At 48.9% G+C, this 17,529-nt stretch overlaps 1 protein-coding gene and 1 long non-coding RNA gene across 2 annotated transcripts; both read left to right on the top strand.

The window, feature by feature from the left end:
• The first annotated feature begins 6,934 nt into the window (after positions 1-6,934).
• On the top strand, positions 6,935-11,631 carry LOC117042035. The gene is made up of 3 exons (XR_004426042.1): positions 6,935-7,221; positions 9,940-10,064; positions 11,517-11,631. It is a non-coding gene; the product is annotated as an uncharacterized LOC117042035 (long non-coding RNA).
• A 2,214-nt stretch (positions 11,632-13,845) lies between these two features.
• On the top strand, positions 13,846-16,248 carry LOC117042034 (zinc finger protein 345-like). Its single transcript, XM_033141480.1, has one exon. It carries the CDS (start codon positions 13,889-13,891, stop codon positions 15,779-15,781), a length of 1,893 nt encoding a protein of 630 aa, XP_032997371.1. The 5' UTR covers positions 13,846-13,888; the 3' UTR covers positions 15,782-16,248.
• Positions 16,249-17,529: the final 1,281 nt, after the last annotated feature.

Below are 17,529 nucleotides of genomic sequence, written 5' to 3'. Positions count from 1 at the left end.
GGATTCTGGAATGACTATGCTCGGCATCTCTGGCAGGGCTGTATCTTGAAGCAGTCTGTGACCCAAGTAATGAAATGGAGCAGTGCGCTGTACCTTTTCTGGGGCAATACAAAGCCCAAAAGAGTTCAGGATGCGCGTAAGATGCTCAATATGATGCTCTGAGACCTTTTCTCCATGGATCAAGATGTCATCCATGTAATGACAAACTTCTAAGGCTGGATATTGTGCTCTGAAAGGCTGTAATGCTTTATCTACAAAGTTCTGGCAGAGAGTCGGCGAATTCACCATTCCTTGAGGGAGTACCTTCCAAGAGTATCTGGAAGCTGGTCTGGTGTTATTGAACACAGGTAAAGTGAAAGCGAACTTTTCTTGATCTGCAGGTGCCAGTGGGATGGTAAAGAAACAATCTTTAAGATCGATGATTGCAAGCTGATGGTTTCTAGGAATGAGGTTAGGGTTAGGAAGTCCACATTGAAGGGGACCCATTGGAACAATTCTTTCGTTGATCTTTCTCAGGTCTTGAAGCAAACGCCATTTTCCACTTTTCTTCTTGATGACGAAAATTGGAGTGTTCCAAGGGCTATTAGAGGGTTGCACACGATCCTGGTGTAGTAGCTCTTTGATTAGGGCCTCTGCTGCAGCGAGCTTTTCTGACGTCAGCGCCCATTGGTCGACCCATACAGGGGGTCCTTCCTTCCATGTGAGTGGAAGAGCATGTACTGGCGCTGATGCAAAGGCCCACATCAAAAATGTGTATGGACAACAGTTCTTGCTTTAGACAATAAGTCTCTACCCCAAAGGGTGATAGGCACATCCATAACAAGTGGACGGAGCTGCACCATGGAGCCTGAGTCTGACTGGAAGGTAATCGGATGCACGCTCTGGTGGGCGGGTTCGAAACCTCCGACTCCGAAGACTTCCTGGGTGACAGTCGTTGCCCACTGGTCAGGCCAATCTTTTCTGGCAATCACTGTAACATCTGCGCCTGTATCAAGAAGACCCTTGATTTTTCGTCCACCCATTTCTAAGACGAGATGAGGGCGTTCTTCTGTAATCTTGATTAGCGCCATTGCTGCCTGAGGAGGCAAAGAATCTACAGGAGCTGTAGGCGTAGAAGTAAGCAAATAGAGTCTGGCAATTTCCAAACCTTTTGTTAGGACACAAGGAACAGTTGAAAATCCTGGAATCAGCAACTGCGATGAATCTGTGATTCGAACTAGGCCTGCAGTCAATGTGACTGTGGCAGGGAGGCGATCCATCCTAGGCAGAATAAGGCAAATTGAGGTGTCTGGGAATGGACCACGAATGGATGTTGGCAATTGCTGAGCAAACCATGGATTTGAAAAGTAACAGTCCTCTGTTAAGAAGAGTGGTATACCTGGGACAGAAGATTCTTCTTGTTCCTCATTGGCAGTGTTTGAAGATATCTTTTTGGCTTCGGGTTTTTTGCACTGCTGAAGTTGGCAACTCTGAAGCTGCTTGGCGTTGAGTTGGCAAACTTGAGGTTCTTCCGTTGGTAAGAGTTGCTGATGCTGTTGAACCTGCTGGCATTCAGTCAGTTGTGCATCAGACTGGTAGGATGGAACTTCTTCTTTGACACGAGGCAGTAGAAGTTGTTGTTCTTGATAGTTGTTTGGTTGTGGCGGGCTGAGCTTAAAAGCTGAAGGTGACACAAAGGTGTGGACATTGTTAACTGGAGTGATGCTGAAGCTTCCACAAGAGGGAGCTGGCTCACTCACTTGCATTCTTTGGCCACATGGAAAGTGATCATCAGCTGGGTTGCAACTTGAACACTGCTGTTTCATCAAGGGCAAATGTCCTTCAATGACAGATTGACCTTGACTCGAAGGTGAATAAAGCTCAGGTGCTGCAAGGTTGACTTCAGTGGGATGTCTTCTCAACGCTGAAGGCAATTCTGCGATCAGAGACTTGACTGTGATTGCTTGCTGTGAAGCAGGATCAACATCAGCAGGAACTGAAGGGCGGTCAGCAGAAGGTGAACTGAATGCTGTGTTCTCTACTGGAACCCTTTGAATAGGTAAGGCAGATGATGAAACCTCTGGAACCTGGATGCTTGATGAGGTCACATCTTTTCTCTGGACATCTGGAGAGTAGATATCTCTTTGGATCACTCCTTTTTCCTGATGACCTGGATAAGGAGTAGCGTTGTTCACCTTTCTGGGACGATTGACCTTCATGATGTTCTTGAACTTGCACCCTATTGTTTTACCGGGGCCGGGGCGCGGCCCGCAGAACCGTTTCCCTGAACTGGAGATGAGGTAGGTGATGTATTTTGTGGATTCAAACGACAATCGTTCGCCCAATGAAATCCTTTCTGACAGATGGGACATCTCTCTGGCGGCTTGGCAGAAGGCCTTGGCGTTGTTGTGCACTGCGACCGGAAATGCCCATCGCCTCCACACCCATAGCACTTCTTGACTGGCGTAGAGCTGTCTTGACGTGGCATCTGTACCGCAGCTGCCAAGAGCTGTGCTTTGTAGGAGTGGGTACCGACATTCTGGCAGACGCGTAGCATCTCAGTCAATGTGGCATCTGGACGAGCTGCAACTGCTGTTAGGGCATTCTTGCAGTCATCATTGGCATTTTCAAAGGCAAGTTGTTTTGTCAGCATGTTTCTGGCATGACGATCTTCTATCTGGCGTTCCACTGCAACAATCAGGCGATCCACGAAGTCCCCATAAGGTTCTTTTGGACCTTGCCTAACTGCAGCGAATCCTGATACTGAGCTAGCATCTGTGCGATTGGGTAGTCTGTGCCAAGCTTTGACTACAATGTCTGCTATGGTGACAAGTGCAGCATCAGGTATGGCTAGCTGTTGATTGAGATTGGAGTAATGTCCTGATCCTGTGAGCATATCTTCTGTGGCAAGTGGCGTTGCACGTCTGGCTGCTACTTCTTTCCACTCTTGCAGGCACAGAAGAGCATCTGTAGGCGACAGGAAGGTGCGAAGTATCAACTTCCAATCAGATGGCAGAAGTCTACTAGTGGACAGTCCTTCAAGTAAACTTCTAGTATAAGGAGCTTGAAGTCCATTTTCGCGTATGGCTTTTCGCAGTTCACGTAGTGTTTCAAAAGGAATGGCTTGATATCTTGCAGGTTGTCCTCCATTAGCACGAATCACTGGAAAGATGTGCATTGGATCAGCACTAAAGTCTATTTGTCCCAAAGCTGCTTCCAAAGCTTGAGTTCTGCAGATGGGTTGCATTGCTGTTGGATCTGTAGGTGGCATCAGTGAGTTTAAATCTTCTTGATGCTTTCCAAATGATGAGCCACTAGATGGTGCTAAAGAGTCTTTGACATCTGGATGCCTTGAAGATGGCTGACTATAAAGACAAGATGGCTGACTTGAAGTTGGATGAAGACAAGATGGCTGACTTGGAGTTGGATGAAGACAAGATGGCTGACTTGGAGTTGGAGCATAAGGTTGTTGGCTCTGTACTGCAAGTCCTGGCATCTGGATCATCATTGTTTGGCTTTGCTCTTGTCTTGGAATCTGCATTGGCATTGGAGGTGCTGAAGGGTTGGTAAATTGCTGTTGTGCTGCTTGCATTGAAGCTTGGATTGCTGTTGATTGGAAATCAGCTTGCTGCAAAACTGGAGCTGCTGGCTCGAGCGCGGCCTGCAGGGCAGCAGGGTTTGCTGGCAAAAAAGCTGCTTGCTGCTGCTGCTGCTGGATTGCTGGCAAAAGCGCGGCTTGCGGTGGAGGAAGCGGGACCGTTGCTTGGAGCGAGGTCCGCGGCTGCTGCTGACTTGAAATCGCTGGCTGGTAAAAGGCCTGCGATGACTGCTGAGCGACTGGCGGTGGGGCAGTCCGCGGCGGGGCTTGAAAGGCCGACGGCGTCTGCTGCACCGGCACAGGCGGCAATGAATCTGGCAATGACAAATTGGACAAGGGCGAGTGCGTGTACGACAACGGGGCCTGAACTGGCTGCTGCGAGGGGGCCGAAAATGGCACAACCGCAAGCGGCAGCACAGGGGCACTATTAAAAGCAGTATTTCCTAAATTCACTGTTCCATTAAGCAAAACATTTCTTGGAGCGATTTGTTGAAAGCAGTTTCTTACTTTGCTCCATACTAATTGTACAGGAATTCCGATTTTCGGGTTGGCCATAAATTCTAACCCGATCCTTTCCCATGAGGCTAAATCTTTCGTTCCTTCCTTAGGGACCCAGGGACAAATTTCCCCAATGGTTTTAACTAAAAGCTCTACTTCTGATTCAGAGACAGGGTGACCATTTCTTTTCAAAAGGTACAATAAATCTTCACAAAATTTTACTTGAGCAGTTGAGAGTGAGGAGCCCATTTTTTAACACCTTTCCAAAACTTTTCCTCCCCCACCCGTAGGCTTCTACTAGGGGACACCGGTTCTACCCGTAGGCTTTAACCGAAAAACCTGGCACCCGTAGGCTTTAGCCAGAAAACCTCCGCCCCCACCCGTGGGCTTCTACTAGGGGCTACCGGCCCTACCCGTAGGCTTTGACCGAAAAACCTGGCACCCGTAGGCTTTTGCCAGAAAACCTTTCCCTCCCACCCGTAGGCTTTTTCGGGAGACACCGGCCCTACCCGTAGGCTTTGACCGAAAACCCTGGCACCCGTAGGCTTTTGCCAGACCCTGGCACCCGTAGGCTTTTGCCAGAACCCTTCCCACCCGTAGGCTTTAGGGAAGACCTTATCCTGCCCGTAGGCTTACACTAAACTCCTTGCCGCTCTACCCGGGGACCCCTTGGGGCAAAATACACGCGCGCAATTTCTATTTACACTATTTTTGGGCAAGCGGTGGATTCGCGCTACTGCAGCGAAATCCTGGATAAACCGGGCCGTTATACCTCACCTCTCAATGTCTGTTTCCGAGCCACTTCCGATATGTTGCCTTCAACCGGAGTCTTCGTGGAAGCGATTTTTGACTACGCTTTGCCTCAGAGAGGGCACCACTTGTCGGGGTATGGGTGCTGGAGCTCCTCGTGCACGGCCTTGGACTGGTTATGCACGAGGTACCAGTTGCGGGGAAAGCGGCCAGCGTTCCACGTGCTTTTGAGCACGGTCGCCGGCCAAGCCTCACAGTCTGAAGGATAATGAGTAAGCCAATTGAAGACTCTGATGGTGTGTGAGTTCCTAGTTGCCTTCTTAAAAGAAACGTTGCCTCGTGAAATAAAATATATACCCTGACTCTGAATAGGCGGTCCCAATTAAAGAAATTAAAAATTTTACTTTACTCCCCCCTTTAACCCCAAAGGAAGACAGACACCGGTTGTATCTTTAGTGGCTTCGGCAGAACCCGCGTAGGCTCGTCCCCTAAGCTAAGTTCTCCTAAGCTTAAAGACCCTGCGCGCCCGATCTTCCGCGAGGCTAACTAAATAAACTAAAACCGAAATATCTTCCGCGGGCCTAACCCTAGGCTAACCTAAAAGAACCTAACTAAAACTAAAACCGAATGATCTTCCGCGATCTAACTCTAACTAAAGAAAAACCCATCCAACCCGTCCAGCCCGCTCCTAGCCCCTTAAACTAAACTTGACTTCAACTAAAACCCAACTAAAAGAAATAAACGGACTTCTCCTACCCAAAACTGTACGTTACGTCTCGTGCCTAAGCGGGGTGCCTCTGCCTTTTATTAGGGAACAAACGTGACATCATCATTAGTACTTTAACCAATAAAATCACTGTTGCTGCCCTCCAAAAGGGCGGGAAGCAAGTTTAACGCTCATTAACAACTTTGAACATGACCGGATCTACAAAATAAAGGCGGATTAATCTTGTAAGTGAATCACACTATTCATTCATGCTTTCACTTTCACTTTTGCGCGCAATTATACCAAAAGTAGACCTCGAAAAACTTATAAAATAACCAAATAAATATGAATTCATGGCGGATCCGTGAAACGTATTCCGACAACTCTGGGCAGCTTACAACACATATAAAAACATCAAAAAGCCAATGCAATTCTGGGCTGCATCAATAGGAGTATAGCGTCTAGATCAAGGGAGGTAACAGTACCACTATATTCTGCTCTGGTCAGACCTCACCTGGAATACTGTGTCCAGTTCTGGGCACCACAGTTCAAGAAGGATACTGACAAGCTGGAATGTGTCCAGAAGAGGGCAACCAAAATGGTCAAAGCCCTGGAAACGATGCCTTATGAGGAACGGCTTAGGGAGCTGGGTATGTTTAGCCTGGAGAAGAGAAGGTTAAGGGGTGATATGATAGCCATGTTCAAATATATAAAAGGATGTCATATAGAGGAGGGTGAAAGGTTGTTTTCTGCTGCTCCAGAGAAGCGGACACAGGGCAATGGAATCAAACTACAAGAAAGAAGATTCCACCTAAACATTAGGAAGAACTTCCTGACAGTGAGAGCTGTTCGACAGTGGAATTTGCTGCCAAGGAGTGTGGTGGAGTCTCCTTCTTTGGAGGACTTTAAGCAGAGGCTTGACAGCCATCTGTCAGGAATGCTTTGATGGTGTTTCCTGCTTGGCAGGGGGTTGGACTGGATGGCCCTTGTGGTCTCTTCCAACTCTATGATTCTATGATCAAACATTAAAAACTTCCCTATACAGGGCTGCCTTCAGGTGTCTTCCAAAAGTTGTGTAGTTCTTTATCTCCTTGACATCTGATGGGAAGGCATGGGGGGGGCACCAATACCGAGAAGGCCCTCTGCCTGGTTTCCTGTAACTTCTCACCTTTTGCAGTGAGGGAACTGCCAGAAGACCCTCGGAGGTGGACCTCAGTGTCGGAGCTGAACCATTGGGGGGTGTGTGTGGAGACGCTCCTTCAGGTATACTGGGCCAAGGCCGTTTAGGGCTTAAGGTCAGCGCAGTATTTGGGAGACCACTTTTAACTCTCTTTTTGGAGGAGGGAATGATCTGGCTGCCGCAAGGAGAGCAGGCGAGGAAGAGGCGTCGCAGGCACGACCACCAGAGGGCTCTGGCTGCAGCTGAGGGAGGGGATCTCGCTCCCTGCCTTTCCCAAGCTCTCTATTCTTTCCCACCCAGGATATCAGGGGGCTGAGCTTCCTAGGTCACCCCAGCTGCTGCGGGTTCCCCCGTAGCGACCAGGCAGCCGCGGCTGCTCCTCCCGCCGAAGCTCGGCGTTCGGCCGGGTGGCCGACCGGAGGGAGAACTGCCGCTGGCCGGGCTCAGCCTCGCGGGGCAGCCGCGGGCGCCGCTCGCAGCCCTTAACCCTTCAGCAGCCGGAGACTCCAGGTAACCCAGAAGAGATCGGGAAAACGGAGCAGTTGTGTTCAAAGGGAGAGACGGAGGAGAGAAAGAGTCTTTTTTTCCCCTTTAAGCCTCCATTTTAAAGCCTCCCTTTCCAACCTTCAAAGCCCGAGGCGCGGCGATCGTGCTGGGTTTTTACGCAGCAAACACGAGGAGGCAGGGGGACCCCCCCCTCCAAGATCAATCTATGCATCTGATCAATAGGGAGAGCAGCGGAGGGGGGCACTTTAAAAACAGCTGGCATGTTTGCGTTTTCGAAAAACCCTCTTTTCCACAGCTCCCCCCCCCCCCCCGACGATGCGTTTGCGGGGCGAAAAACCCACTTGCAAGAAGCACCGCTTTCCTTTGGGATGCTTGCTCTGGCGTGTGCTGCAAAACGACACAGCGCGTTTTGTGGGGTGTGGGATTCAGAAACCAAACCAAGCACCACCAGAAAAGGGGGGGAGAGAGAGAGAGTTTAGGGGAAACCCTGCCGTTATATCCTTCAGCGTTTTTAAATTTAAACATAGCCATCAAAGCGCAGCCCAAAACACATCCTTATTTGACAGCAGCATTTCCGCTAGGGATCACATCTGTTTTATTTCAGCACAGGGGTTTTTATGTTGTTCTTCTGACAGCCACGCGAGAAGTTTGCTTCTCTCCCCCCCCCCCGGACCTTTAACAACTTCACAGGTGTATTAGATGAGGAAGATTTTTGTTTTTAGTGTCACAAGAAGGCGAGACAGAAGATCCTATTTATATTACGGTATATTATGTTTGGCTGCCTGGCATTTAAACAAATCCCTGAATCCTGACAGGGGGAGAAAAGTGGAAAGGTAATAAGGGATGGTGACAGAAGCAGGTGAGCTTGTACCTGTTTGTGTCATGGAACTGAAGGGGTTCCATCCCCCCATGAGAAAAGTATGAGCATGCAGTATATCTATTTATTTCTACCGAGCCAAATTCAAGGTGATATTATTGGTGTAGAAAGCCCTCAATAGCTTATTAGGTGCAGTTGATTTCTGAGCTCACCTGACCCCAAATATGCCCACTTAGCTGCTTCCATCTGCAGAACGGGCACTGCCACAGGTGCCACAGAAATATTCAACCTGCATTTGTAATAGATATTTTAGTGTGACAACTCCTATACTTTGGAACACTCTGCTGGCTTGATATCAAGCAAGTACTGTACTTCCACTGTGCTCTTTTCGGTGCCTGCTAAGGACTTTTTTCTTCAGGCTACCCAAATCGGTGGAATTTTGATATGTGTTTTTAGCTTACAGGAGGATTTTAATTCTTTCAGAAATGTTTTCAGTAGTTGTTTTTTACCGAAAATTATATCGTTTTATTCTGTTTTGGGGTTTTTTTGTTTTTGTTTTTACAATGAAGCAATGTATAAATTTTATGAAATAAGACAAATAAATATATACACCCACCCATTCAAAGGTATAGCTCACCCCTTCTCAGCAAAGGCACCTGAGACAGTTGGCAATAAAATCCAGTCTAATATGTAGGTCGTGAAATCAAGTCATCATTTGCTTACTGTTGCCCTTAACCTCAGTGCCAGATTTACGTATACAGGTGAAACTCGAAAAATTAGAATAACGTGGAAAAGTCCATTTATGGAAGCAATTGTTTTCATTAGCTACTGGAGTTTAATATATGAGACAGACTCATGACATGGAAAGCGAGATATGTCAAGCCTTTGCTTGTTATAATTGTGATGATTGTGGCGCGTACAGCTGATGAAAACCCCAAAGTTGAAATTGTTAATTTGGGGTTCTCATCAGCTGTACGCCATAATCATCACAATTATAACAAATAAAGGCTTGCCATATCTCACTTTGCATATCATGAGTCTATCTCATATATTAGTTTCACCTTTTAAGTTGAATTACTGAAAGTAATGAACCTTTCCACGATATTCTAATTTTTCGAGTTTCACCTGTAAGCTAAACAAGCTATAGCTTAGGGCCCCACTTTCTTGGGGCCCCCCAAAAAAATTAAAGGAAAAAAACAACTGTATGTAATTTCCAAAATATAAGAGAAAAAACAAATAAAATAAAACCTGCACACAGCAACAGTGTTTTGTGTTGTGTAAGCTCTTATTTGTTATGTGCAAATGGCTTTAGATACCTATTAGGTCCATAAATTACCATATAGCATATTTTCAACACAAAAAAACAGCGACAATTTGTTGTTGACAAAGGACAGCTGGACATATAAAGGGCCCCATTATCTTCAGTAGCTTAGGGCCTCATCAAACCTAAATCTGGCCCTGCTCCAGTTCTTCCTTTACCTGGAGTTACACCAAACTTAAAACCACCAAACTTAATCACCAAACTTAAAACCACGGAGAAACCTGGTCTGAACAAAGACATTGGATTCTTATCTCATTATACATAACAAAGCTATCTTTAGCCATCTCACCACTTGCCTTTCCCTGCAAGACTAATTACAGCCGTTAAGAGTCGTCAACAGGTTTTCAACACCTATCAGCTGATCACCCATTCCCACCACCCTTCTGAGCAATACCCCTCCCCACTCCCTCACTATATTTAAGGATCTGGTGACTTCTGTTTCAGTGTATCTGAAGAAGTGTGCATGCACACGAAAGCTCATACCAGGAACAAACTCAGTTGGTCTCTAAGGTGCTACTAGAAAGAATTTTCGATTTCCTTTACCTGGAGTTTGGCCAATGGGACTTGCTGCTTGTTCTTCCAGAGGCTGTTATCTGCCTGAGCTGCGGCTGCTGGTGGCAATGGAGCAGTATGTGTTGCTGGATCCCCGGCAGAAGGCCTTGTACCACGACGTCATGCAGGAGAGCTACGAGACGCTGATGGCACTTGGTAGGGTGATGTTGGGTGCCTCCTCCCCCCCTCTGCCCATAAACCTTTATGGGGGGGGGGGAGCCAGTGACATGGAGCAGAAAAATCTCAAAAACGTGTTTTTTTCTTCTGCAGAAAGTCCTCTGTTTCATAAGTTCAATCGTGAAAACAAATGAAATATTAGGCAAACTTCAAACTGCTCAGCTTTGTTTACTAAATACAAGTAAAATGTGCATGCTAAACGAGATCACTCTCTAGGGCTTTGGAACATTTTCCGAAGCAAGCTAAAAATGCTTCTGATGGAAATTAGCCTTATGCAGATAACCCTAATTTGCAAAGGAAAATCCCCCAGGTTATTTTCAAATTCAATTCCACCCCCCCTGAAAACCCAGATTACAGGGGTGGAGGGCAGGGGGTTGACACACATCTTCATAGAGTCTATTGCTAAGGGAGTGGTGCTCTCTCTGCATGCCATCTGGGGGAATGAACTCCATTTTGTATACGGGGATGTTCCTATTTATATCGGGGTGGTGGCAGGAGTGAGAAGAGATGTGCCAAAATGTCCACGATTTTGTCGCTTGGTGTAATTGCTGCTGTCGGCTGAAAAGTAAGAAGCGCCGAACTGGTACAGCAACGTTTTGCAATACGTTGATTTCTGCCTGTGAGCCAGCTTTCAAGTTACACAGACTCATTCGCTGGAGAATTCCCAGTTCTTTGCAACCACGAGAGCCCAGACTTCTTTTAAAAGAAAAGGGAAAGAGATGAGACTTTCAGAAATTCCGAGCTTGCATAGTGAACACACAAATACGGCGTGAGAATAAACAGGTTCAAAGTGCAGTTCCCTGACCATTGAGTAAACAGAGAGGGTTTCCACAGTTCCAATCAATATTCTGATTTCAGTATCAACACTGAACTCACAATCTTTATATATATATATAAAATAATTATTGGTCTCCCTGCTCCTCGCCTAAACATTTTTAGTTTCAGAAGCCGAACGTTGGGGTGGGGGGTGGGTTTTTTGCTATTGTCAAAACATGGGGAGTCAACAACACTTAATGTATTTCATATCATCCATAGATTTAGTAGGACATCCTGCCCACATTGGCCTAAAAATAGGTGAAATATGGGTGGCGGTGGTTCATTTATAAGCTTAACTAAAGCTGCATTTCCTCCAGTGTGGTGTAGTGGTTAAGAGCGGCAGACTCGTAATCTGGGGAACCGGGTTCGCGTCCCCGCTCCTCCACATGCAGCTGCTGGGTGACCTTGGGCTAGTCACACTTCTCTGAAGTCTCTCAGCCCCACTCACCTCACAGAGTGTTTGTTGTGGGGGAGGAAGGGAAAGGAGAATGTTAGCCGCTTGGAGACTCCTTCGGGTAGTGATAAAGCGGGATATCAAATCCAAACTCTTCTTCTTCTTCTTCTTCTTCTCTTCCCTCAACCCCAATCTTATCAACCGTCTTTTCAACTGAGAAGAATTTCCACTGTCCAAGCCTGACTTGCTATCCCGATTGGAACAAGGAGATGAGGCGACATCCTTTGAGCTGCAGGACCCAGGAGTCATCCTTCCAGGCGAGTCATGGGCTTTCCTAAAATTCTTTGCTACAGATATTCAGAATAAGCCCTGCCAGTCCTGCCTTCCACTGCACACTGTGGCTGAAGGGCTGCTCTGAATCACACAGGGAGCTTAAAGGCAGAGAGCCAGACTTTGTATATTTTGCTCCAGTGCATAGACAGCAGCTGGTTGGCTGGCAGAGGACATGAGAGGCAGCCAAGGGGTGGGGGCTCACGGCACAAAAGGAGAAGTAATATTAGAATCCTAAAGTTGTACAGAGTTCCTGAGTACACGGAGGTCCAGCGCAGAGGGCCTTCTGGCGGTTCCCTCACTGTGAGAAGTGAGGTTACAGGGAACCAGGCAGAGGGCCTTCTCGGTGGTGGTGCCTGCCCTGTGAAACACCCTCCTGCCAAATGTCAAGGAAATAAGCAACTATCTTACTTTTAGAAGACATCTGAAGGCAGCCCTGTGTAGGGAAGTTTTTTTTAATGTTTATTGCTGTATAATGTTTTTAATATTTGGTTGGGAGCCGCCAAGAGTGGCTGGGGAAACCCAGCCAGATGCACGGGGTATAAATAATAAATTATTATTGTTATAAAAGGTAAAGGGACCCCTGACCATTTGGTCCAGTCGTGTCCGACTCTGGGGTTGCAATGCTCATCTTGCGTTAATGGCCGAGGGAGCCGGCGTACAGCTTCTGGGTCATGACAAAGCTGCTTCTGGCGAACCAGAGCAGTGCACGGAAATGCCGTTTGCCTTCCCGCCAGAGTGGTACCTATTTATCTACTTGCACTTTGATGTGCTTTCGAACTGCTAAGTGGGCAGGAGCTGGGACCGAACAACAGGAGCTCACCCCATCATGGGGATTCGAACCGCCGACCTACTGATCAGCAAGCCCTAGGCTCTGTGGTTTAACCCACAGCGCCACCCGTGTCTTCTTCTTCTTCTTCTTCTTCTTCTTATTATTATTATTATTATTATTATTATTATTATTATCATTATTATTATTCCTGAATCCCCCAAACAACCAGCAAAAACCACCTACTGTGTAATCCTCATTAAAATGAACAGGGAATTCGCCGCAAGAATGCAGGCATGTCGTTCTCCGTTTCTTATTCATTTCAATGGGGTTTCTGCAGAAGAAGCTCACAGTATGAGGCTACAATTGCAGGATGCGTTTAGCTTTGTTGCTTACAATGCCTTGAAATGCAACTCTTGGTAAAGCACGAGGATCTCAGGGTTGTGGGTTCAAGCCCCGCGTCGGGCAAAAGATTCCTGCATTGCAGGGCTTCGGACTCAGTAGATTACCCCTCTGTTCCCTTCCAACTCTACAGTTCTATGATTCATAAGAACTTAAAAACAGGGCCGTGCAGAAAGCAGAGTGAGATCTGCTAGTAGATCTCTGGGTTATTTGCCGTAGATCACCAAAGGTTTTTTTTGACCCTTGATAGCTTAGCATGGCTGGCTGGTCTTGTGCTAATCACTTACTGCTTGGCCTCGGGGTTCATTGTCTGTAAAATATTATTATTAGAATCTGTTTGTCTTTGGCCAGGTCTGCTGCAGGGTTCTAGAGCTTTGCCTTAGAATTCCCCACCTGCAGCTAACCTGGATGTAGGTCTGTACATATATGGGCAGATCATCCCAGTTTATGGCTCGTGGGAAGCAGCCAAAAATCTCACCCAAAATCGGGACAATCTTGCCCAAAACTGGCACTGATTCTCCACCAGTGGTAGCCATGGCAGCAGAGCAGGTGGCGCAGGCGACATCATCAGTTCTGGTGGCGAAGGGCAGCACTTCCTGTTTTGCCTCCACCCCTCACTCTTTTTCTTGCCTCTTCATTGGGAAATGGCTTAAAGATGAGAGTGTCACAGGCAGTGCCGGAATTACGTATGAGCTAAACAAGCTATAGCTTAGGGCCCCACTCTCTTGGGGGCCCCCAAAAAATTTAAAGGAGAAAAAACAACTAGATGTACATTTCCAAAATATAAGATAAAAACAAATAAAATAAAACCTGCTGTATGCCTACATTCTGCATGGACTGGTTGCGTGGCAACATGGGCAAATGGCTTTAGATACCTATTAGGTCCATCATTTACCATAGAGCATATATTCAACACAAAAAACAGCGACAATTTGTTGTTGACAAAGGACAGCTGGACATATAAAGGGCCCAATTACCTTCAGTAGCTTAGGGCCTCATCAAACCGAAATCCAGCCCTGGTCACAGGCCTATTTGTGTAACTCTGACTCCTCCTTTTTTCCTCTTCCTGTCTCTCCAGCCATCAGTGGCAACATGGAGGAAGAGAATCTTCCTGCACAGAAGGACCCCAAAGAGGTGGAGCCGGCAGCAGAAGACTCCGAGAGTCCCAGGGGTGTTGATCTGAGCAGTAGCATCCTGGCTGAGAGCCCCCTGCCCCCCGCTCCGCCTTCATCCCCGCCTCCTCCCCCTCCCCCTGCCACTCTCCACAACCCCAACAACTGTCTCCAGTGTGGCAAAACCTTCAGCCACAAGTCCGCCTTGGTGAAACACCAGAAGATCCACACGGGAGAGAAGCCCTACGAGTGCGAGGAGTGTGGGAAGGGCTTCATCCAGCGCTCCGACTTGACAATCCACCAGAGAACTCACACAGGGGAGCGGCCGTACCGCTGCCCCGACTGCGGGAAGAGCTTCAGCGTCAGTTCCACGCTGCTGACCCACCAGCGGACCCACGCGCCGGGGGGAGAGAAGCCCAACCGCTGCCCTGACTGCGGGAAGTGCTTCAGCGAGCAGGCGGCCCTGGAACGCCACCGCAAGAGCCACGCGGGAGAGAAGCCCCACGAGTGCGCCGACTGCGGGAAGAGCTTCGCCTGGAGCTCCCACCTGGAGAGGCACCGGCGGATCCACACGGGCGAGAAGCCCTACAAGTGCCCCGAGTGCGGGCGGGCGTTCGCCTGGAGCTCGCACCTGGATCGCCACAGGCGAACGCACGCCGGGGCAGCTCTGCCCGAGGAGGCGCCGCCCTCAAAGTGCGCGGATTGCGGCAAGCGAGTCAATCACGTCACTCAGCCTCAGCGCTTCAAGCACAAAGCCACCCAGACCCCTCTGGAGCATGAGGATGCAGAGGTGGCAGAGGAGGAGGAGGAGGCCGAGGCCGAGGTGCGGTCCTATCCGTGCACAGTCTGCGGGAAGCGTTTCAGCCAGAGCTCCAACCTGCTCAAACACCAGCGCGTCCACACAGGGGAAAAGCCCTACCAGTGCCCAGAATGCGGGCGGCAGTTTAGTTGGTGCTCCGCCCTCCTCAAGCACCAACGCGCCCACTGCAACAACAGGCCACACTCCTGCCCAGAGTGCGCCCACAGCTTCCGGGACCCTGCCTCTCTGGCCAAACACCAGCTCAGCCACACCGGCGGGAAGCCTCACCAGTGTCCGGACTGTGACAAAAGCTTTGGGTGGAGCTCGCACTTGGAGCGGCACCGGCGCATCCACACCGGGGAGAAGCCCTACGAGTGCGGGGACTGTGGCCGGGGGTTCACAGTGGGCTCCCACTTGGAGAGGCACCGGCGCATCCACACCGGGGCCCGGCCCTACAGCTGCGGGGAGTGCGGCAAGACCTTTGCTGTCGGTGCCATGCTGGCCACCCACCGGCGCCTCCACGACACCAAGGCCAAGCCTCACCGGTGCCCCGAATGCGGGAAAGGGTTCAGCAGCGCGGCGGTGCTTGAACGCCACCGCCGGTTGCACCGGGGAGAGAAGCCCTACCAGTGCGATGTCTGCGGCAAGGGCTTTTCTTGGAGCTCGCACTTCGACCGCCACCGGCTCTCGCACACCGGAGAGAAGCCCTTTCCGTGCGCCCACTGCGGGAAGCGCTTCGGCCGCAGCTCCCACCGCAACCGGCACCAGCGTGCTCACGCGGTCCCCGAAGACCTATGCCGGCCACAGAGCAACCAAGACAATGCATTGCTGGCAACGGCCGCGCCCGAATGGTGGGAAGGGGAAGGCGAAAGGAGGGTCCCGCCGGAGCAGCAGGAAGTCTGGTCGTCTCCACTAGATCCCGTTGGCCCTTTCCAGTGGGTGGCCAAATCTCCTGGTGATGCATGGAGGACCATAGGGGGAAACGGTATGGGGCAAGATGGTGAGAGTTTGACAGGCCCTTCCAGAAGCTGGACTCAGCCAGCTGATCACATGCCCACTACTAACCCCCCTTGATCGATGCTGTGCAAATCTCACTCCCATTTTGCTGACCCTTCTGCTCTTCGCACACACAAACAAACACACAAACACTTCCCCCTTACCCGGTAAACCAACTGTAGCTGGCTGGAAAGACAGGTCCATATCTGCCTTGCCTCCCCACACCTCCATGGGCCATTTCCCAGGAGCAGTGCCCACATCACGTGATGCGGTGCTTTGAAGGCCCAGCACTCAGTTGATCGTTGGCACGTCAAAGCACCACACAGAGCTCTTTGCAAGGGACCCTGTGCTGTGCTTTGAGGTCCTGTCAACCAACTGATCTTTGCTGCTTCGGAAGCCATTTTTGGCCCTACCCAGCTGTCTTTTTATGTGCCTGCACATGACGTCATATATGACACCTGGTGATTGGCAGGTGGGCGTGGCTTGGCTAAAGTCCCTTACCCCAAGTTAAAGAGCTGAAGTTAGGCTGAGGAGCCAAAGTTGTGTGAAACGAGGAAGGAACGAGGAAGGAAGTGGGACCCACTGAATTGTTCGTATTGCAAGTTCAGGTTCTGGTTACGAAGGGGGTCTCATTAGACTCAGCTGTGTCACAGAGTGTGGCAGAGGCTGGAAACATGTCATGTCCAACTTTGAGAATGACCCTCTCCCTCCACAGATTAAACCACTGGCACCCTAGAATGAAAAAGATCCAAGAGGACACAAGTAAAAGAAAAAATAGGAGTGCAGTGGTACCTTGGTTCTCAAACTTAATCCATTCTGGAAATCCGTTCCAAAAGCAAACCGTTCCAAAACCAAGGTGTGCTTTCCCATAGAAATGCAAAGTGAATTAATCCATCCCAGACTTTTAAAAATAACCCCTAAAGCAGCAATTTAACATGGATTTTACTCTCTAATGAGACCACTGATCCATAAAATGAAAGCAATAATCAATGTACTGTACTATAAAATAAATAAGACAGTATTGTAGATGATAAAAAAAAATTTAAAAAAAATTCTTACCGGCACTGATGATAGCCATTGTTTGGATGGGGGGCTTTTATCCATTTCTGCAGCCACACCATCAGTAAGCTGAACTGGTTTCCACATAGTCACAAAAACAAATTAACCGAAAAAACCTCAAAAACAAAAATGTAAAACAAATAGCAAAAACAAAAGTGCCAAACTTAATCTGTTCTGGAAGTCCGTTTGACTTCCGAAATGAAAAACCAAGGCGCAGCTTCTGATTGGTACAGGTATTGAAACAATAGCCGACAGCAGCATCGGACATTCGGCTTCCAAAAAACATTCGAAAACCGGAACACTTACTTCCGGGTTTTCGGCGTTTGGGAACCAAGGCATTTGAGAACCAAGGTACCACTGTATTGCAAACTGGGTCGTACCTCTGAGGGAGGGACCCATCGAAGGGCTCCTTGCCTTTCCATACATTTAAAGCACTATGATGTCACTTTAAAACGGTCATGGTTTCCGCCAAAGAACCCTGGGAGCTGTGGTTTGTTAAGGGTGCCGAGAGCTATCAGCAAGCCCTCATTCCCCTGGCAGAGCTACAGTTCCCAGAGTGCTTTAACAGCCAATCCCTCCACACAGGGAACTCGGAGACCAAGTCCTGCATCCTGTGCTCCTTGGAGCACACAGAACATGTCCGCCAAGGTAGCTGGAGTGAGAAGCCTCCAACTGATGCTCCAGGGGAGGCATGTTCTCTTCCACCCACCCCCAATCCTCATAAGCCGTGACCTGGCCAGGCAGCTTGCCGTTCCAATGAGCAGCCA

Source organism: Lacerta agilis, chromosome 2 (assembly GCF_009819535.1).
Source record: "Lacerta agilis isolate rLacAgi1 chromosome 2, rLacAgi1.pri, whole genome shotgun sequence".
Taxonomy (NCBI): domain Eukaryota; kingdom Metazoa; phylum Chordata; class Lepidosauria; order Squamata; family Lacertidae; genus Lacerta; species Lacerta agilis.
This window is presented reverse-complemented; position numbering and strand designations above follow the sequence as displayed.